The sequence below is a fragment of the Lipotes vexillifer genome, unplaced genomic scaffold (assembly GCF_000442215.2).
Source record: "Lipotes vexillifer unplaced genomic scaffold, Lipotes_vexillifer_v1.1 scaffold559, whole genome shotgun sequence".
Lineage (NCBI taxonomy): Eukaryota > Metazoa > Chordata > Mammalia > Artiodactyla > Lipotidae > Lipotes > Lipotes vexillifer.
Genome location: NW_006781351.1, coordinates 157,687 through 180,909, shown reverse-complemented (window position 1 = coordinate 180,909; position 23,223 = coordinate 157,687). Strand labels below are relative to the sequence as shown.

General features: G+C 37.1%; 1 protein-coding gene across 3 annotated transcripts in view; it reads left to right on the top strand.

Moving 5' to 3' along the window:
* The window catches only part of SLCO1C1 (solute carrier organic anion transporter family member 1C1), a 61,839-nt gene that overhangs the window by 3,399 nt on the left and 35,217 nt on the right, over positions 1-23,223 (top strand). For 2 of the 3 annotated variants that reach the window (XM_007454598.1, XM_007454599.1), the window contains 3 exons: positions 8,896-9,049; positions 10,160-10,301; positions 21,069-21,201. In XM_007454598.1, coding sequence (XP_007454660.1) covers positions 8,896-9,049; positions 10,160-10,301; positions 21,069-21,201 — 429 coding nt within the window. Of the gene's footprint in view, positions 1-8,895; positions 9,050-10,159; positions 10,302-21,068; positions 21,202-23,223 lie in introns of those variants that run through there. The other variant, XM_007454597.1, reaches the window with a different exon arrangement.

Genomic DNA, 23,223 nt, shown 5'->3' with positions numbered 1-23,223 from the left:
GGGAGGGGGGGAGGGAGAGAGAGAGAGAGAGAGAGAGAGAGAGAGAGAGAGAGCCCGCAAGTCCAGAGGATCTCTCCATTCATGTCACTGAGCGTCGCCTTTCCCCTTCTTTTCACAGATGGATGAATAGCTCAGTGCTCAAAAACGTAGCCTAGTCTCCTTGAAACATACTATACTTGAGAGGATACGCAAATTAGCCATCAAGATGAAACTGTATTTTCAGGAAAACAATGTAGTGTCAGTATTTTAATCTGGATGTTATTTCGCCCTAACACAACATCAGCTAGGTGATCTCTTGTTTTGATTATCACTTCTGGATTTGAGTTAGAGTGATTTTTGTGACAATACCTGTAAATATAAGAAGACGTTGTGTTTTGATGTCCCAAGTTTTTAATATTATTTTCAACATTTATTTCCCTCTTTAGCATTAGCATTCTAGATATGACCCTTTGAATTTTTAAAGATATTTTTAGTATAACTGATAGTGTATTTTATTTTTAAAATAGCGTTGCATCTATTAAAGAACAATCATCAATATACATATATTTTTATTTTCTTTTTCAATTCAGAGAGGGTCCTTAAGGAACTCTGGATTATCTTAATCCACTCTTCTTACTGCAGCCAAAGAGAGATTTTTTTTAAAAAAAACCTATTTATTTAATTTTTAAAAACATCTTTATTGGAGTATAATTGCTTTACAATGGTGTGTTAGTTTCTGCTGTATAACAAAGTGAATCAGCTATATGTATACTTATATCCCCATATCCCCTCCCTCTTGCGTCTCCCTCCCACCCTCCCTATCCCACCCCTCTAGGTGGTCACAAAGCACCGAGCTGATCTCCCTGTGCTATGTGGCTGCTTCCCACTAGCTAGCTATTTTACAGTTGGTAGTGTACATTATGCCCATGCCACTCTCTCACTTCATCCTAGCTTACCCATCCCCCTCCTCCTGTCCTCAAGTCCATTCTCTACATCTCCAAATTTGTTCCTGTCCTGCCCCTAGGTTCTTCAGAACCATTTTTTCCCCTTAGATTCCGTATATATGTGTTAGCATACGGTATTTGTTTTTCTCTTTCTGACTTACTTCACTCCGTATGACAGTCTCCAGGTCCATCCACCTTGCTACAAATGACTCAATTTCATTTCTTTTTATGGCTGAGTAATATTCCATTGTATATATGTGCCACATCTTCTTTATCCATTCATCTGTCTATGGACACTTAGGCTGCTTCCATGTCCTGGCTATTGTAAATAGAGCTGCAGTGAATGCTGTGGTACATGACTCTTTTGGAGTTATGGTTTTCTCAGGGTATATGCCCAGTAGTGGGATTACTAAGTCATATGGTAGTTCTATTTTTAGTTTTTTAAGGAACCTCCATACTGTTCTCCATAGTGGCTGTATCAATTTACATTCCCACCAACAGTGCAAGACGGTTCCCTTTTCTCCACACCCTCTCCAACATTTATGGTTTGTAGATTTTTTGATGATAGCCATTCTGACTGGTGTGAGGTGATACCTCATTGTAGTTTTGTTTGCATTTATCTAATGATTAGGGATGTTGAGCATCCTTTCATGTGTTTGTTGGCAATCCATATATCTTCTTTGGAGAAATGTCTATTTAGGTCTTCTGCCCAGTTTTGGATTGGGTTTTTTGGTTTTTTGATATTGAGCTGCATGAGCTGCTTGTATGTTTTGGAGATTAATTCTTTGTCAGTTGCTTCATTTGCAAATATTTTCTCCCATTCTGAGGGTTGTCTTTTCATTTTGTTTATGGTTTCCTTTGCTGTGCAGAAGATTTTAAGTTTCATTAGGTCCCATTCGCTTATTTTTGCTTTTATTTCCATTTCTCTAGGAGGTGGGTCAAAAAGGATCTTGCTGTGATTTATGTGATACAGTGTCCTGCCTATGTTTTCCTCTAAGAGTTTTATACTGTCTGGCCTTACATTTAGGTGTTTAATCCATTTTGAGTTTTTGTGTATGGTGTTAGGGAGTGTTCTAATTTCATTCTTTTACATGTAGCTGTCCAGTTTTCATAGCACCACTTATTGAAGAGGCTGTGTTTTCTCCATTGTATGTTCTTGCCTGCTTTATCAAAGATAAGGTGACCATATGTGCATGGGTTTATCTCTGGGCTTTCTATCCTGTTCCATTGATCTATATTTCTGTTTCTGTGCCAGTACCATACTGTCTTGATTACTGTAACTTTGTAGTATAGTCTGAAGTCAGGGAGCCTGATTCCTCCAGCTCCGTTTTTCGTTCTCAAGATTGCTTTGGCTATTCGGGGTCTTTGGTGTTTCCATACAAATTGTGAAATCTTTTGTTCTAGTTCTGTGAAAAATGCCATTGGTAGCTTGATAGGGATTGCATTGAATCTGTAGATTGCTTTGGGTAGTATAGTCATTTTCACAATGTTGATTCTTCCAATCCAAGAACATGGTATATCTCTCCATCTGTTTGTATCATCTTTCATTTCTTTCATCAGTGTCATAATTTTCTGCATACAGGTCTTTTGTCTCCTCAGGTGGGTTTATTCCTAGGTATTTTATTCTTTTTGTTGCAATGGTAAATGGGAGTGTTTCCTTAATTTCTCTTTCAGATTGTTCATCATTAGTATACAGGAATGCAAGAGATTTCCATGCATTAATTTTGTATCCTGCTACTTTACCAAATTCATTGATTAGTCCTAGTAGTTTTCTGGTACCATCTTTGGGATTCTATCTTTATAGTATCATGCCATCTGCAAACAGTGACAGCTTTACTTCTTCTTTTCCAAATTGGACTCCTTTTATTTTTTTTTATTCTTTGATTGCTGTGGCTAAAACTTCCAAAACTATGTTGAATAATAGTGGTGAGAGTGAGCAACCTTGTCTTATTCCTGAACTTCGTCGAAATGGTTTCAGTTTTTCACCATCGAGAATGATGTTGGCTGTGGGTTTGTCATATATGGCCTTTATTATGTTGAGGTAAGTTCCCTCTATGCCTACTTTCTGGAGGGTTTTTACCATAAATGGATGTTAAATTTTGTCAAAAGCTTTTTCTGCATCTATTGAGATTATCATATGTTTTTTATCCTTCAATTTGTTAATATGGTGTATCCCATTGATTGATTTGCATATATTGAAGAGTCCTTGCATTCCTGGGATAAACCTCACTTGATCATGGTGTATGATCCTTTTAATGTGCTGTTGGATTCTGTTTGCTAGTATTTTGTTGAGGATTTTTGCATCTATGGTTCATCTGTGATATTGGCCTATAGTTTTCTTTCTTTGTGACATCTTTGTCTGGTTTTGGTCTCGGGGTGATGGTGGCCTTGTAGAATGAGTTTGGGAGTGTTCTTCTCTCTGCTATATTTTGGAAGAGTGTGAGAAGGCTGAGACTGTCCTCAATTCTTTTCATTCTTTTTTCTTTATTCTGTTCTGCAGTAGTTATTTCCACTATTTTATCTTCCAGGTCACTTATCCATTCTTCTGCCTCAGTTATTCTGCTATTGATTCCTTCTAGAGAAATTTTAATTTCATTTATTCTGTTGTTCATCATTGTTTGCTCTTTAGTTCTTCTAGGTCCTTGTTAAATGTTTCTTGTATTTTCTCCATTCTATTTCCAAGATTTGCGATATTCTTACTATCATTACTCTGAATTCTTTTTCAGGTAGACTGCCTATTTCCTCTTCATTTGGTCTGGTGGGTTTTTACCTTGCTCCTTCATCTGCTGTGTGTTTTTCTGTCTTCTCATTTTGCTTATCTTACTGTGTTTGGGGTCTCCTTTTTGCAGGCTGCAGGTTTGTAGTTCCCGTTGTTTTTGGTGTCTGTCCCCAGTGGCTAAAGTTGGTTCAGTGGGTTGTGTAGGCTTCCTGGTGGAGGGGACTAGTGCCTGTGTTCTGGTGGATGAGGCTGGATCTTGTCTTTCTGGTGGGCAGGACCATGTCTGGTGGTGTGTTTTGGGGTGTCTGTGAACTTATTATGATTTTAGGCAGCCTTTCTGCTAACGGGTGGGGTTGTGTTCCTGTCTTGCTAGTTTTCGGCATGGGGTGTCCAGCACTGGAGCTTGCTGGTTGCTGAGTGGAGCTGGGTCTTAGCGTTGAGACGGAGATCTCTAGGAGAGCTCTTGCTGATTGATATTACATGGGGCCGGGAGGTATCTGGTGGACCAATGTCCTGAACTCAGCTCTCCCACCTCAGAGGCTCAGGCCTGACACCTGGACAGAGCTCCAAGACCCTGTCAGCCACATAGCTCAGAAGAAAAGGGAGAAAAAAGAAAAAGAAAGAAAAAAAATAATAAAATAAAATATATAAAGTTATTAAAATAAAAAAGTAATTAAAAAGAAAGAGGAAGAGAGCAACCAAATCAACAAACAAATCTACCAATGATAATAAGCTCTAAATACTAAACTAAGATAAACATAAAACCAGAAACAAATTAGATGCAGAAAGCAAACCCCAAGTCTACAGTTGCTCCCAAAGTCCACCACCTCAATTTTGGGATGATTTTTTGTCTATTCAGTTATTCCAGAGATGCAAGGTACATCTAGTTGATTGTGGAGATTTAATCTGCTGCTCCTGAGGCTGTTGGGAGAGATTTCCCTTTCTCTTCTTTATTCGCACAGCTCCTGGGGTTCAGCTTTGGATTTGGCCCTGCCTCTGCATGTAAGTTGCCTGAGGGTGTCTCTTCTCCACCCAGACACGATGGGGTTAAAGGAGCAGCCGCTTAGGGGACTCTGGCTCACTCGGGCCGGGGGAGAGAGGGGGGAAGGGGTACTGAATGCAGGGCGAGTCTGCGGCGGCAGAGGCCAGCGTGACGTTGCAACAGCATAAGGTGCACCATGTGTTCTCCCAGGGAAGTTGTACCACGATCACAGGACCCTGGCAGTGGCGGGCTGCACAGGCTCCCGGAAGAGGAGGTGTGGATAGTGACCTGTCGCACACAGGCTTCTTGGTGGCTGCAGCAGCAGCTTTAGCATTTTATGCCCGTGTCTGGTGTCCACACTGACAGCCACGGCTCGCGCCCTTCTCTGGAGCTCGTTTAGGCAGTGCTCTGAATCCCCTCTCCTTGTGCACCCTGAAACAATGGTCTTTAGCCTCTTAGGCAGTTCTAGACTTTTTCCAGGACTCCCTCCTGGCTAGCTGTGGTGCACTAGCCTCCTTCAGGCTGTGTTCACTCAGCCAACCCCAGTCCTCTCCCTGGGATCTGACATCCGAATCCTGAGCCTCAGCTTCCAGCTCCCACCCGCCCTGGCAGGTGAACAGACAAGCCTCTCAGGCTGGTGAGTGCTGGTCGGCACGGATCCTCTGTGCGTGAATGTCTCTGCCTTGTCCTCTGCACCCCTGGCTGTGCTCTCCTCTGTGGCTCCGAAGGTTCCTCCCCACCACCCTCCCTGCCACCCCCTGTCTCCACTAGTGAAGGGGCTTCCTAGTGTGTGGAACCTTTTCCTCCTTCACAGCTCCCTCCCAGACGTGCAGGTCCCATCTCTATTCTTTTGTCTCTGTTTTTTCTTTTTCCTTTTTCCCTAACCAGGTACATGGGGAGTTTCTTGCCTTTGGGGAAGGCTGAGGTCTTCTGCCAGCGTTCAGTACGTGTTCTGTAGGAGTTGTTCCACATGTAGATGTACTTTTGATGTATTTGTGGGGAGGAAGGTCATCTCCACATCTCACTCCTCTGCCATCTTGAAGGTCCACCCCCCCGATAGTGTATTTTATTATTAAACAATTTATTTGCATTTTCTGGTCACTGGGTTTAATATTATGACTGAATAGAAATAATATATCTAAATTCCTAAAACAGTAGGCCAGTTTGTATTACATAGTTTAATTTATGGAAAAGAATTACGTTTTACACTATATATTTGATGTTATTTTGTATTTTAAAAATCTTTCTGGTATGTATTTCTTGCTTCTTGATATTTCTATATCTTTTATATTTAAAATATTTTTTCGTATAAGAATTGTATGTTCATTATAGAAAAATTAGAAAATATGGATATACAAAACATTTAAAAAAATCATCTGCAGTGTCACCAGCCAGAAATAATGTGTTAACCTATTCTTTATAAACTTTCTGAAGCTTTGCTTCTATGTATACACACCTGTGAATGTATGTGTGTTTCTATTATAAAATAGAGTGTTATATATATTGCTTTGAAGTCTTATATCTTTAAAATCAACTGTAATAAAAATATTTCTATATGACTATATCTACTTCTTTACACTAATTTCTAATGGTTTCAAAGATTTCACTGTGTGAGTATACCATAATTTGTCGGATATTTAGGTCATTTTGTTGTTTTGATTTTTTTTTTATAAGCAATGTGTCTCTCCAGGATTTTAATTAAAGGTACTCAATATTTTTGTAGTAAAGAGACCTATTTAATCCACTGCTTCCCAAATACCCTTTCACTGTTCTGGCAAAATATTTTTCTGAAAACTAGTTTTAGTGATTCAGTGGATATAGGAAGTTGGCTGTTGGTATCAATATTTATGTACTGAATTTCATAGTTTTTTTTTTTTTTGAGTCATGAATGGCTGTTGACTTTTATCACCTGATGTATTGCATCTACTGAAATTTTATTATTTTTCATTTTGAATTTCTTCTAGCTTTATTGAAATGTGATTGACAATAAAAATTGTGTATATTTAAGGTATACAATGTGATGTTTTGATATATAGATGTAACATCTTGAATTTTTTTTTTGGATTTATTTATTTTATTTATTTATTTTTGGCTGCATTTGGTCCTCACTGCTCTGCACTGGCTCTCTCCATTTGCAGTGAATGGGGGCCACTCCTCGCTGCAGTTCACAGGTCTCTCACCACAGTGGCCTCTCCTGTTGCAGAGCATGGGCTCCAGAGCGTGGGCTCGGCAGCTGCGGCACATGGGCCCAGCTGCCCCGTGGCACGTGGGATCCTCCCGGACCAGGGCCTGAACCCACGTCCCCTGCACTGGCAGGTGGATTCCCAATCACTGCACCACCAGGGAAGCCCCAACATTTTGAATTTTTAATGCAATGATTTAGGTGAATAAACTTCCTAATATTAATCAATTGTTACATTTTAAAAAAATCTTAATTATGGAATTTTAATTAATTTGTATTTGCTAGTATTTTATTTAGGATTTTAGCATCTCTAGGTTGGCTCTGCAGTTTTCCTTTTTGTGTTGTCTTAATGAGATTTTGCTATCAAGATAATTCTGGCTTGGTCCGATGAATGGAGACTATTAGCATCTGTTTCCACTATGTGCTATTTTTCCTTGAAGGGTATTCCTTGATAAAGCACTCCAGATACATCATCTATCGTTACTATTTTTATTTAGGGAATAGGTTTAGAGTATTTTTGTTAATGTCTTCCTTAGATATGTTTCTCTCCTGGTTTGTATCAATACAGGTAATTTATATTTGCTAGAAAGTTATCCATTTTGTCAAGACTTTGTAGTTATTTCTATATATTTTGCATAATTTTTATTTTGTATTCTCCTAAACATCTGTATTTAGATCTTATTAATATTGTATTCCTGTATCTTTGCCTTTTGCTCTTGTTTAGGATTCTCTGCTCTTTGTTTAGCTTTTTGGCTTTAAATTTTTTTCTGTTTTCCTCACTTTCCTTTGTCCATTTTTACAAAGTAAATTTATGCATGTTTATGAAACTGAATAATCTAAAAGTCTAATAACAAGTTTAAAAACAAAACACAAAACAGGTCCTTGTCCTACCCTTCTCAACCCATTTCTCACTCCCTCCACTTTTAAATCTTTTAGGTCTTTCTTCTGATATTTAGCTCCATATTTCAAAATAAATTGTGTATACTGCTATTTCTTGATTTTTCAGTTTGAGACATTATCTATAAATTCAAAGTATCAAAGACGAGGTTGAGTAAACACAGAACATGCATTATATAAAGTCAAGATAATAAACACACAGACAGAATAACTCTAAACTTCTACCACAGTACGTTAAGTTTTACCCTGATGTTATTTTTTCAGTTACTGTGATGAGAATACACAAGATCTCTATTAATGTACAAATGCATCACCTGGTAAACATTAGGGTGATCCAGAAGCTATTTTACTTTTAAATCCCTTAGATTACTTTATCAGGCAGGCACTGAGCTATATGGAATCCTAAAGAAGTGGGTGCATAGGATATGTAAATATTGATATGAACAAAAAGAAAATAGGTTCAGATTATGTGAACCTGTCCAGGGCTCGGTAAGGACGAGGGAGGGTGGGAAATTAGACATAGGAAGGAAGGCATCTTTCTTACTTTAAGGCAGGCCAAAGACTACTTTTGACTGAATGAAATCTAAGTCTGAAGCATAAATCATGCTGCTTCCCTATTTGTCAGGCTAAAATGATACACAGATTGGTCCTCTTTTTTTGCCTTATTTTAAGCCTTACTTTGGATGCTACAAACGTATAAGAATCACAGTGTGATATAGGCATCTACCAGGGGCATCAATCTTTTCTATTCATTCTGCTAAGATACTAGATTTAAAGGCTTTAAAGACTTAATTCTAATGAATCAATATTCAAATGGCTGAATTCCTCTGCTCCCTTTCCTGCTTGCTTCTAGTTTAAGCTGGCAAGACCACAAAGTTAGCAAAATTCTTCCTCGTTATTTATTCCAAAGGCAACATTTAAATTTATTCTTTGCTATAATGAGGCTTAAACTGGAGGGATTGAGAAAGAATGCTGGCTACAGAGCCCTAAGAGCAGGATTGCTTAATCAGATATCCTGGTCGATTTTAATTGAAAAACTTTGCCAACTTACTGTGGTAAAATGAGGGAACTTCACATCAAGTTATGTCTACAGAATGGTGATCTATTGTGAAATAAAAACATTATCTAATCAACTGCATGGGTTTTAATTTTTTTTTTTTTTTTTTTTTACTTTACAAATCAACTTTGACAGATCAGAGTCAAGGAATGTTTTCATAATGGACACTTCATCCAAAGAAAATATCCAGTTATTCAGCAAAAATTCAATGCAACCTGTTGGGAGGCCTTCCTTTAAAACAGAATATCCCTCCTCAGAGGAGAAACAACCCTGCTGTGGTGAACTAAAGGTAACAAACAATTAAATGATAAACAACCATAAGTGGTTAACTAAAGAGATCAGAGAATTTGGTGGAGTCCATGCTCTCAGTTCTTGATCCAGTTATTTTCTATACACTATAGCTAGAGGTGAGAAATTTTTTCCACTTTAAAAAGTGATCTTAGATGCAATTTATGAAAACCACACTTTGCTGGGCAGTGAAAGCAATCTTTGCCTGACTATGTAGGTTAAATTACTAAATATTACTTTCCTGGCTCACTTGAATGCCCCTCCGAAACAGAAAGGAGAGAGGTAATGATATTCATTAAATATCTACCATGTACCAGATGTTATGCTATGCACAGTTGTAACATTTAATCTATGAAACATCCATATTATTCCCATTCTATAAATGAAAAATTTGACTTTCCTGGCCACACAGTAAGGGACAGGGTTCCCTTTTAAATGGTGCTCAACGTGACTCCAAGTTCCTATACTTTCCTTGCATCAAATATTCACTCAACAAATACATATGTGTTTTTTTTTCATATAATCTGCCTTATGGATACTCCATCACAGACCCAGGTCTAGCAAAACACACAAGCCAGATATCAAAAAGAATATATTTTTTTCACTGAATAAGAATTTGAGTATGAATTTAACTTGAATATGAACTTAAACACAAAGAATAGTTCTACTTTTTCAGTCTGTTATGTTCCCTGCTAGAACATTAACCATTGCTGTGAAATACACAATAATGAGTATTAGACTTGTGACAAGATGTCGAGTATTTGGTTGATGGTTTTTGTTTTATTTTCTTACCTTTCAATGGCTCCTTCCTCTCTCTGCTTCCCCATGCAGAATGAATCTTCTTTCCAAAGCCAAGACACCTTTGAATGCCCTTTGGGGGAGAGGGGGAAAAAAAGGAAATCAACATACATTATGAATGAAAGTCTATTTGAATTTTTAGAACTCTACATGAGCTTGAGGTGGGAAGAAGCCTATTACTTTGCTTGAATGAAATCTTCAGTGGTAACAGGCTTGTTACCTGGTTCGTGGTTTGTGTTTCTGTCTGTTTAGTAAACTTCCAGTCATACGTCAGGCTGGAGTTAGACTAAGTGTGACCTGTCATATTTTTCAGGTGTTCTTGGGTGCCCTGTCTTTTGTTTACTTTGCCAAAGCACTGGCAGAAGGCTACCTGAAGAGCACCATCACTCAGATAGAGAGAAGGTTTGATATCCCTTCTTCACTGGTGGGAGTTATTGATGGTAGTTTTGAAATTGGTAGGTATTGCAGATGCCTGACTTTACTTTTTTTTTTTGCGGTACGCGGGCCTCTCACTGTTGTGGCCTCTCCTGTTGCGGAGCACAGGCTCCGGACGCGCAGGCCCAGCGGCCATGGCTCACGGGCCCAGCCGCTCCGCGGCATGTGGGATCCTCCCGGACCGGGGCACGAACCCGCATACCCTGCATCGGCAGGCGGACTCTCAACCAGTGCGCCACCAGGGAAGCCCTGACTTTACTTTTAAGTACAAGGTTTCTAGGCACGACTAAATGACATCCTCACTGCATTCTGCTGTCTGCTAATATCAGACTCTATCTCTAAAATCTTATTTGGACAGAATTTGCCATGGCCTTGTGCTGCATACAGTACAGGCAATTTGTTCTCTCTGAGCAAACAGCAATTAACTTCCTGCCCCAGGTGTTCACTATTATATGACTCACACAAGTTTTCAATCAGAGTGAGACTTTTCTAGGCGAGAGAGTGAGATGCCGCTGGTAATTTGAGTTAAAAGTATGTAGGAAACGTCCTTACAAAAGAGTTTTATATCCTGGAAGCCCTGTGATTCAAAATTTTCTAGAGCTTCAAAGAAGCTCTAGAAAAATATCTTGTAATGATTTAAGAAGAAGTTAGACTATAAAAGGAGTATTTCTGCCCAGTGGCCTAGAAAGAAGATAAAGGGATCCTATTAACAAGAACACTAAAGCAAAGCAGGCAATAAAAATTCTACTCTCCGGGTTCTTTGGTTAGCCATTGACTGTACACTTTGAACTTGAAAAGACCAAGTGATTTTAGTCACTGTTTCAGAAGTACTTTAAGGAGTGTAATCCCACTTAGCTTCCTGAGTTGATAAACTAAGGGGCTTTGATTCCTTCTTGAAGTAAACAAAATTAAGAGTCTCTGTGGTCCTTTCTGCTTGTTGAGACTCAAATATATGCTATAGTAAAATCTCTAATGGCTCCAGGTTCAGCTTCACTTAAACCTTCAGAAGAGTGAAGGAAGGAATATATTTCAACTCGTCAACAATTACTTTTTTAGTTCTGTTGGGCTGCACCCACAGGCCAGCAAGCCCTGTGCTTGTCCAGCTTCAAGACCGAAGAAAGAGCCCAGAGTTAGCGACAGAAACATCAGTGGTTTAACGAATAGGGGGTAACTTACACGTCTGAAGCAAGGTCCTGGAGCAACAAGCCACCGTGTGCGGCTGACTGCAGGCAGGACATGGCAGCAGTCTTCGCTCCCAGGGAGGAGGGGGAGATTACCAGTTATAGGGGGAATTGACTTCAGGTTGGCTCATTGGTTACCAGGGAAACCAGTAGGTGGCACGCCCCCTCACTGCCGCTTTGACAAGCTATCCTAGTGGAGATGTTCTGATCTAAAATTAGAACAATCACTAGCTGAAGGGGCAAATATACAGGAAGTTTGGTAGTGTGAGTAGGGTGTAGATGAAGCAGGCACTGGTTGAGCAGGGAATGTACATAGAGCAAAAGAAGAGCCATCTTGGGTGGCCTGATCATACAAGTTCATACTGTATATATCAGTTCTTACCCTAAATATCAGAAAAAGAATTAAAAGAGTGAATAGGTAACCTTTTACCTTCAGGCTTTTACTTCCCAAATCCATCTTTCATCACGCTACCAGAAAAAGATTTCTTGGTTCAGTGCTAGTCAAACATTAATGTTCACGCAAATGACTGGACAATTGTCTTAAAATGCATAGACTGATTCTGTAGGAAGGGAAGTAAGATCCTGCATATCTAACAAGCTCCAATACGATGTTGATGCTATTCATCGATGGGCTGCACTTTCTGTAACAAGTTTCTAAACACCTAATCATATCACTACCTTGTGTAAACTAATTAGAGAGGCCGGCAGAGTTGATTTATTCCTTGATGACTGCCCTGCCTACAACCCTAAATGGAATGAAAGTCCATGGAGAGTCAAGGTAAGGGTAACACCACATCAGGAGAAGAAACAAGTATGAAGAGGAAGCTGGGTGCAGATCAAAAGAATAAATCAGACTTACAGAAAGAAGAAGAAATGAGCAGACAGAAAATTACATATGAAGTGATTCATTGACTATTGCTCACTCTAGATTATAGTATAAAAACATTTTGTAGCTGAAGAGACTTGGGAAGAATCTGGTCCAAATTTTTCTTAGATTCCCAGACCCCAATGCCAAACTTGAGAGGGTCTATATTTAATAGAGAGTACTAATGTTGCACAGGAAGTAAAAAAGGGCCCTGAGTCTAAATTCATATTAATTCTTCCAGACCATTCTAAGGATAGAAATTGTTTAGTGGATTAGATGCAATAAAAGTCCTCTGACTTCCATTGCAAAACTCTATCCCAAACATCACAGGTTTGCTCTAGTTATTTGCCATCCCTAGTTTTCCAGAAAAGTGTGTTTCCTAACCATACTTTTAATATACTCCTTTTGCCTCTCTTCATATTCCTTCCTTCCAGAGTTCTGGACCCATTCCCACCCTCTGTCTCTAGCTTTAAATTCTTCTATTTTTTGCAGAACAATTTCATTTATCCTTTGACATCAATTGGCATTATCATCTAACATCTGCCTACTGGATACTCAATTTCTTCCCAAGTAAAGTATTTTCTTGTAACAAGGACTCCTTCTCCAAAAATGACAGAGTTTCCAAGAAAATAAAATGTTTTCTTATCAAGACCTACTAATATTTGTAGATATTAATTCTTTGTTTCAAATATTTTTCCATATATTTTCTTCTAAATATTTAAAACTTTTGCTTTTTACATTTTAGTATTTAGTCAACTTGACATAGATGTTTTTAGATACACTTTGTTTTTTAAGGCAGTTTGGGGTTCACAGCAAAAGTGAGCAGAAGGTACAAAGATTTCCCATAAACCCCCTGTCCCCACACAAGCACGGCCTTCCCCATTATCAACATCCCTCACCACAGTGGTACAGCCATTACAGTTGATGACCTACAGTGATACCTCATTATCATCCACAGTCCAGAGTTGACGTTAAGGCTCACTCTTGGTATTGTATACTCTGTGGGATTGAACAAATGTATAATGACATGTATCCACTATTATAGTATCATACAGAGCACTTTTAATGCCCTAAAAATCCTCTGTGCTCTGCCCATTTATCCATCCCTACCCCCTACCCCTTGGTAACCACTGATCTTTTTACTGTCTCCATAGTTTTGCCTGTTTCAGAATGTTATACAGTTGGAATCATACAGTATGTAGCCTTTTCAGATTGGCTTCTTTCACATGGCAATAAGCATTTAAGGTTCTTCCATGTCTTTTCATGACTGGATAACTCATTTCTTTTTAGCACTGAATAATAATCTATTTCTGAATGGACCTTAGTTTATTTATCTATTCATCTAGTGAAGAACTTCTTGATTGCTTCCAAGTTTTGGCAATTATAAAGAAAGCTACTATAAACATCTCTGTGTGCAGATTTTTGTGGGGACATAAATTTTCAACTCTTTTGGGTAAATACCAAGGAGCATAGTTGCTGGGTCTTATGGGAAGAATATGTTTAGTTTTGTAAGATACCACCAAATTGTCTTCCAAAGTGGCTGTACCATTTGGAATGAGAGTTCAACAATAAATGAGAGTTCTTGTTGCTCCACACCCTCAGCAGCATTTAATGTTTTGGATTTTGGCCATTCTAATAGATATGTAGTGGTGTTTCATAGTTTCTTAATTTGCAGTTTCCTGATGACATACGATGCTGAACATCTTTTTGTGTGTTTATTTGCCACCTGTGTATCTTCTTTAGTGATCTGTTCATCGAGGTATTTGGTCCATGTTTTAAACAGGTTGTTTGTATTCTTATTGTTGGGTTTTAAGAGTTCTTATTGTATTTTGGATAACAGTCTTTTATCTGATATGGCTTTTGCAAATATTTTCTCTTGGTATGTGATTTGTCTTTTAAGTCTCTTAACATCATCTTTCATAGAGCAGAAATTTTTAATTTTAATAAAGTCCAGCTTATCAATTTTTTCTTTCATGGATTGGGCTTTTGGTGTTGCATCTAAAAAGTCATCACCAAACCCACGGTCTTCTAGGTTTTCTCTTATGTTATCTTCTAGAAGTTTTATAGTTTTGCATTTTACATTTAGGTCTGTGATCCATTTTGAGTTTATTTTTGTGAAGACTGTAAAGTCTGTGTCTAGATTCAGTTTTGTTGTTTTCTTTTTTTTGCATGTGGATGTCAAGTTCTTCCAGCACCATTTATTGAAAAGACTATCTTTGCTCTATTGTATTGCCTTTATTCCTTTCTCAAAGACCAGTTAACTGTATTTATGTAGTCTGTTTCTGGGCTATCTATTCTGTTCCATGTATCTATTGATCTATTCTTTCACCAGTGTCACACTATCTTGATTACTGTGGCTTTAGAGTATGTCTTGAAATTGGGTAGTGTCAGTCTTCCAACTTTGTTTTTCTGCAATATCTTGTTGGCTATTCTGGGTATTTTGTCCATAAAAACTTTAGAATCAGTTTGTCACTATCCACAAATAACTTGCTGTGATTTTGATTAAGATTGCATTGAATGCATAGATCAAGTAGGAAAGAAATGACATCTTGACAATACTGAGTCTTCCTATCCATGAACGTAAGATACCTCTCCATTTATTGAGTTATTTGATCTCTTTAGTCAGAGTTTTATAGTTCTCTTCATATAGATCTTGTACATATTTTGTTAAATTTATACTTATTTCATTTTAGGGGGTGCTAATGTAAATGGTAAAATTCCTGTTTTTCACTGCTGACATATAGGAAAGTGATTGACTTCTGTGTATTAACCCTGTATCTTGCAACCCTGCTATAATCATGTATTAGTTCCAGGAGTTCTTTTGTTAATTCTTTCAGATTTTCTACAAAAATGATCATGTCGTATGGGAACAAAGCTAGTTTTATTTCTTCCTTCCCAATCTGTATACCTTTATTTCCTTTTCTTGTCCTATTGCATTAAGTAGGACTCCCCGTACAATACTGAAAAGCAATGGTGAGAGGAGATAGCCTTGCCTTGTGCCTGATCTTAGTGGAAAAGCTTTGAATTTCTTACCATTAAGTATGATATTAGCTGTAGTTTTTGGTAGTTTTTTTTTTTTTAATCAAGTTGAGGACATTCCTCTCTCTTCCAAGTTTATGGAGCTGTTTTTTTTTTTTCTTTTCTTTAAAATCATGATTGGTTGTAGAGTTTTGTCAAATGCTTTTTCTGCATATATTGATATGATCGTGTGATTTTTCTTCTTTAGTCTGTTGATATGATGGATTACATTAATTGATTTTCTAATGGTGAACCAGCCCTGCATACCTGGGATAAATCCCGCTTGGTCTTAATGTACAATTATTTCTACATATTGTTGGATTTGATTTGCTAATATGTTGTTGAGGATTTTTGCACCTATGTTCAGGAGAGATATTAGTTTGTTGTTTTCTTTTCTTGTAATGCTTTTTCTGGTTTTTGTATTAGGGTATTGTTGCACTTGTAGAATTAGGAAATGTTCCCTCTCTATCTTCTGAAAGAGATTGTAGAGAATTAGTATAATTTCTTCATTAACTGTTTGGAAAATTCACCAGTGAATCTACTTGGACCTGGTACTTTCTGTTTTGGAAGGATATTAATTATTGGTTCAATTTCTTTAATAGATATAGGTATATTCAGATTATCTGTATCTCCCTATGTGAGTGTTGGCAGATTGTGTCTTTCAATTTGAATTCCTCCCTCCCATCTTTGTATCACTGTTATTATTCATTTTATTTCACTTATACATAAGCAAACATGCATACATAAGAATACATCATTGAACACATTTTTGATATTATTATTTTGAACAAACTGTTATCTGCTAGATCAATTAAGAATAAGAAAAATAAGTTTTAAATTTACCATCACTTATTTCTTCTCTGATGTTCATCCTTTCTTTATGTGGATCTGAGTTTCTGAATTTTATTTTATTTTTTTCTCTGAAGAGCTTCTTTTACCATTTCATGAAAGGCAGGTCTACTGGAAACACATTTCCTCAATATTTGTCTGTCTGAGAAAGTATTTCTTCTTTGCTTTTGAAGGATAACTTCACAGGGTACAGAACTTTAGGCTGGTGGGGTTTTTTTCTCTCAACACTTCAAAAATTTTTTCTACACTCTTTTCTTGTTTGCATGGTTTCTGAAGAGAAATAAGATGTAATTCTTATTTTCCTCCTCTATAAGTGAGTTTTCTTTTTTTTAATAAATTATCTCTTATATTTGATTTTCTGTAGTGTGAAAATTATATGTCTAGTTTAGATTTTTTGGCATTTATCCTGCTCATTGTTCTCTTAGCTTCTTGGATCTGTGGTTTGGTGTGTGATATTAATTTGGCAGAAATTCTCAAACGTCATTATTTAAAATATTTCTTCTATTCCTTTGACTCTTGCTTCTCTTTCTGGAATTCCCATTACCTGTATGTTACACCTTTTATAGTTCCATGTCCTTGGATATTCTGTTCTGGGTTTTTTTCCCATCTCTTTTTCTCTTTGCTTTTAAGTTTTGGTGTTTTCTATTGATAGATCCTCAAGCTCAGAGATTCTTTCCTCAACTGTGTCCAGTCTACCAACAAGCCTATCAAAGGCATTCTTTATTTCTGTTACCATGTTTTTGTTCTCTAGCATTTTTTTTTGATCTTTCTCAGAATTTCCATCTTTCTGATTTACATTGCCCATTTGTTCTTGCATGCTCTTTAGTTTTTCCATTAGGGTTCTTGGCATCTTAATCATAGTTGTCTTAAGTTTCTAGTCAGACAACTCCAAAATCTCTGCCATGTCTGGTTCTGATTCCTGCTGTCTCTTCAAAAAGTTTTTCTTTTTACTTTCAGTATGTCTTATAATTTTTTCCTTCATAGCCAGAAATGATGTACTGGGTAAAAGGAACTGCTATAAACAGGCCTTTAGTAATATGATGGTATTGTGTGAGGGAGAGGAAGTATTCTACAGTCCTATGGGTCTCAGGCTCTTAGTGAGCCTATGCCTCTGGACTGTGAACTTCAGATGTGCTTCTCAGTCCCCCTATCCCTCACTGATGGGACAGGATAGCTAGAACAGCTGAAGTTGGGTATTTCCCTTCCCCCAGGTCAGTTGGGCTCTGGTAATGCCCCAGCAGGTTAGACTCTGGTTACTAGTTTCCCCTAAAAGCAGACTTTCTTAAGAAAAACAGAGTACTCTGGTGTATTTCAAAATGGTTTCCTTTCCCCTCCCCATGCTGCAAGCACAAAAGTTTTATTCTCCAATATTCACTGTGAGAACCTAATTGAGTTCCTGAAGTAAAACTCACAAAAGAGTGTGTGCCCCCAATCACTGGGTCCCTCTGGAGTTTTTGTCTCTCAGAATTGCTGATGCTGAGCCTCCTGTCAGTTATAGTTCTGGTTTTTCTTACCATAACACTTGTTCCCAAGGAGATTTATTGTTGTGGATTTCTGTTCCAGCTGGCCACAATTCTCTGCATTTGCCTATTGGTCTCTCCAATTTTGGGGACAGCAGTTTGCCCTATGACCCCATCTTTCTGACACATCTAAGAAGAGTTGTTGATTTTTCAACTTTTTACTTGGTGTTAGGATGAAGTGGATACTTCTAGCTTCTTACATGCTGGACCAGAAAAGGCATATCCTTAAAATACAATTTTTTAAAATACAAAGTCAGGTAGCAATCTCTTTATATTATTATAACGAATTGTCCAATCAGCACAAATTCAATATATACTTAACCCAGTTATTTGCAATACCCTCTTTATCATATATTAACATCACTTAGGTGTAAATCTTTCTGTAAGTCTGTTGATCCCTGACTCAATACAAGACTGTCTTCTTGATTAATAGTTTTATAATTAGCTCTGTTACTAGGTAGGAAAATTTCCAACTTTTCCATCCAATTTTTTCTTGGCTCTACTTGGAATAGTTTCCTGAAACATCCAATTTTGGTTTGACTGAAATTGCATAGAATTTATATATCAAATCAGATAACTGAAATTTTATGTTATGAGTCTTTCCATCCAAGAACATGGTATATATCTCAATTTAGTTATTCCTTTTTTATATAGCTTTCAGTATTATATTGATAATCTATAAATATACTACTTATCTTTTGTTAGATTTATTCCTACATATTTAAAGTTTTTGTTGCTATTGTGAAAAGAATTTTTGTTACATTTCTTATTTAGTAATTCCTGGAATACTGCAAGAGTATTACTATCTAATGTTATACATATACAGAAGTCTTGCTGAATTTATGTTAATTTTAATTGATTGTCTATAGATGCTGTAGAGTTTCCTGAAAAATCATACTGTCTGAAACAGAAGACAACTGTATATCATCCTTTCCAATTATTAGATTTGTTATTTCTTGTTCTTGCCTTATTGCATTGGGCTCAGTACTATGTCCAATAGAAGTAGTGACAGTGGGCATCCTTCTCTTGTATCTTAACTTAATGAAAATACTTTAAAATTTTCACCATTAAACAACATCTGTGCTGTGCAGTTTTGATAGATACAGTTTAAAAGTTAATTTGCTCAGATTTTTTCTTATTATGAATCGTTAATTATATTAAATGTTTTACATCTCTCAAGATAACCATGGAATTTTTCCTCTTCCATTATTTAATATAGAGCTTTAATTAATAGATTTGTTTCTTATTTGGCGGTACCCTTGCACTCCTAGAATAAACTGCATTTGGTCTCTTCTTTCATTGTCCTTGTCTAGTTTGAATTGCAAGGGTATATTGGTCTTATAGCATGAGTTGGGTAGCTTTCTTTTCTGTTATCTGAAGTACTGTGTGTGGGTGTGGGGAGAGAAAGAGAGAGAAAAAGAGGAAGAGAGAAAGAGAGAAAATCTAGTACTCGAAAATTTGATAAAATTTGTAAACCTCTCTGGACCTGTTGTCTTTTTCAGAAGTTAGTGATAGTAGATGTGAAAGAATATTGATATCCAACTTGATTTTTTAAAGATTATACATCACTATTTATTTTCTAAGTGTATCTTCTGAGAACTCAGAAAAGATACTAAATAAAGGAAGCAAAAACTTCTACAGACATCACAGAAGCTCAAATGGTATTATGTAGTGTTTGGCATACCCACTAATGTCACACAGAAACAGCCTGTAAACATGAGTCCTTTATTGTGACATGTTGGTGGTATGGGAGTTGGGGAGGGAGATAATGGTGGTGGTGGTGGGGACACATTACCTATAAACTGAAAGTCAACTTTCACTTTAGTTTGGTTTATTTACTGTGACACATTAGCAAAACTATAGACATAATTATCAATATGGTACAAAATTTCTTCTACTAAGTACTTAAATGTCAAATGAGAAATATCATACTCAAGTTTTTTTTGATATGAAAATTCAAAAGAGCTTAATTCTTCCTGGAGCCATAAAGCCTGGAGCCACTGTAGCCTAGAGCAAGCTTTTTTCACTACTGTTATTGCCCTCAAGGCTACAAAACTTGCTGCTCTTTTTGCACTTGACTAAAGCTGGCAATGTGAATAAACAGTAGTACATTAGATGATTGCTTACAGATGTAAGGAAACGACTCTTTCTGGAAAATTGAAAACATTGAGAACGTCAAAGCAAGGCCACCCAACAGCCATCACAACCAATTGCTGGAGAATTGCTAAGTTTTACTTTATCTAACACCACAGTCCTTAAAAACTAAATATTCCAAATGCAGATAGCTAAAACTTTAAAGCCCCTTGAAATCTAAGACCCTAAGCAATGTTTATCAAAGCATGTTCCAGGAACCATCTCTGTCAACACATTTGAACTAGAATTAAAAATGCAGATTTCTTGGCCTGCATCCCTCTCCCCAATCCATGAAATCAGAAACTGTTGAGAGCTGCCAAGGTTCTGCATTTTTAACATTTCTATTTCCCCCACCACTCCTTTCCGGTAATTTTTGTGCATAGCAAGGCATTAGAAAATCTTCCTTAAAGGATGTTTAATCAGTTAACACCATCATCAACTAAAAGTAATTTATCACATCCTTCACTAGAGATATTTTAGAAAGGCTTAAGTCCCACCTTCAAAAAAATGTAGTCTTTATTTTTTTAAAAAAGAGATGGGTATAATTTATGGAGACTTTCTATTTTATAAAATTTGTATTATGAGCATACATTGAGTTTATATAATTTCTGAAGTTATGTGGAGTAATTTTTATTTGTATTTTGAATCTTATATTTTTATAAAAAGTATATAAATAGGCATTTCATAATTTGATTTCATTTAAAGTGAGGTACAGTTGTGTTTGTTTTTTCTTTCGGGAATATCAGCTAAAGCAATATTATATGATGTATGTTTCAAGAGCGAAAACCAATAGAAGTTTTAATAGAAAATGTGAACAAATGAAGAAAGAGTAATACAGTTTACTTCAAAATCACCAAGGAAAATTTAAGAGAACAACTAAAGGAAGCCTTCTACAATTTGATTTACTGATAAAACACTTTAAATGGACACATAATTAAGGTGGATGAAAACAAGGTAGAAGGGTTGTTTATAAAAATATCAATATTTTGATAAAAGGATGAGATGATTGAAATAATGAATCTGAAGATAGTTCAACAGTCATCTCAGATTAAAGGAAAGAAAGACAAATGATGGGGAAGATGGTTGGGAGATGGTTTAGTCAAAACAAAACATTGCCAAACCTGCTATAGACATTCATTCATTTAGTTATAGTCATTTAGTTATGCTGATGACTTTTTCTAAGTTGTCTAACTTATGAACATTTTATTCTCTTCCCCAAAGGAAATCTCTTAGTTATAACATTTGTTAGCTACTTTGGAGCCAAACTTCACAGGCCAAAAATAATTGGAGCAGGGTGCCTAATCATGGGTGTTGGAACATTGCTCATTGCAATGCCTCAGTTCTTCATGGAGCAGTAAGTCTAAAGCAAACATCTTTTTCTTGCCTTAACAAACAACTGCATGATGATTACAATTAATTGTTTAAATTTAAGAAAATAACTCCTGTCTTAAACCATGATAATTTATATCTTATTTTTATTACATCCACTTTGGGCAAAATTTCAAAATGCTAACAATTTCACTTATGATTTAATAATCTGTAAAAAATTTTTTTCAATATACTACTATGTATTTATGTCAACAAAATTTAAAGGGAAAATTTCACTATTATGCCTTCTTTCAAATGCTTTAACTTAGGTGTGGAGGCAAAATATATAAGTAAAGAGAAAGTAATAAATTATGTGGTAAATGTCAAATGAGTGTCAAAGGGGTAATAAATGAATGCTACAGACAGTATGCTGGACCATGGTACAACTGACTGACAGATCATTGACTTAGGGATACGTGACCAACTGAAATAACTATACGATGTTCAAATATAATCTCATAGAACTTTCTATGGAAGTGGTGGCGCTTGTATTCTTTCTATGGAAGTGGTGGTGCTTGTATTCTTTAACCCTGAAGTTTACCGTTGATACTTTTGTTAGTAATTTGTTAGTTCTCGCATACAACTTTAGTATTTCCAAAGCTTTTGTCGTATCATTTCACCTTTACAACAACCTGGGAGGCAGAAGAGAATATTTTATCTTTTTTTTAAATTTTAGAGCTAAGGACCATGACCTAGAGAGTCTGGTGACCTTCTCGGGGTTAGGTGTCTTCTAATTATAGAACTGGATTCTTTTTTTTTTTTTTCGGTACGCGGGCCTCTCACTGCTGTGGCCTCTCCGGTTGTGGAGCACAGGCTCCGGACGCGCAGGCTCAGCGGCCATGGCTCACGGGCCCAGCCGCCCCACGGCATGTGGGATCCTCCCGGACCGGGGCACGAACCCGTGTCCCCTGCATCGGCAGGCGGACTCTCAACCACTGCGCCACCAGGGAAGCCCGAACTGGATTCTTAAAACCAGCATTAGGACTTCTTCACACATATACATGTTGCTTCTCCTCTGTGGTCGCCCATTGTCTACTGAGCCAAGTGACTACCAAGAGGTTTTAAAGCAAGAGAATGTTTTAGGAAATTATATATCAAGTAATTCTTTGATGACTGTCCACTCTAGACCATCATACCATGACATCTGAGATCTGGAGAGACTTAGAAATGATCTGGTCCAAACTTTTTCTTGGATTCCTAGGTCACTTATATAAATATAATTTGATTTTGACTTCTGTGTCCAATCTGTAAAGATAGTTCACAGAATCCTCTGTGTGGGATCTTTCCTACCTATTTGGGTGGTTTCTCTGGCCCCTTTGTCTTTACATGAAGAGGGATCTGTGGCTTCAAGACTTCTGCCTACTCTTTGGACACCGATCTGGCCTCCTTTCCACAGGGAAGAAGTTTCCTTAGATCACTGAGGTTAAGCAAAGGTGTTATATGTGGCCAGTGGGTAAGGAGGAGACAAAGGAGAAGGCTGAGGAAAAAGGGTCTCCAATCCACCTAACTCCTGATTGATCCACAGCTGTGTTATCTGTTCTAGTCATTGAACTTCCATGCAACAGTTCACTCAGAGTGGGGGAAAAGAGTTCCACTACTAAAAACATTAAAATTTGAAAGTAGGTTCAGAGGCTAGATAAATCCTTGACCCTTGACCTAACTCATTCTGCAGGGAATCAGTAGCTCTTCTACATGACCTTGGGCATGTCATCTAACCTTCCTAGGCCTCAGTTTATAATACCTTAAAATAGGTATTACAGGTATTAAAAATAATACTTAGCTTTTAATGTTGTTGCAAATATTAAATGGAATGACACAGGTAAAATGCTTACCAAGTTTCCTGACATAACTAGGAGTTGTGTCATTCTTGTTGTGTGTTGTTTTCAACCCTCCTCAGATAATTAAGCCAGCTGGTTTTAACCAGAGATAGCAATGAGTTGTCTCAAAGGTGTTGCATTGAGATTAATAATAGTGTTACTTCAAGTGGATGACAAATATAACGTACTAA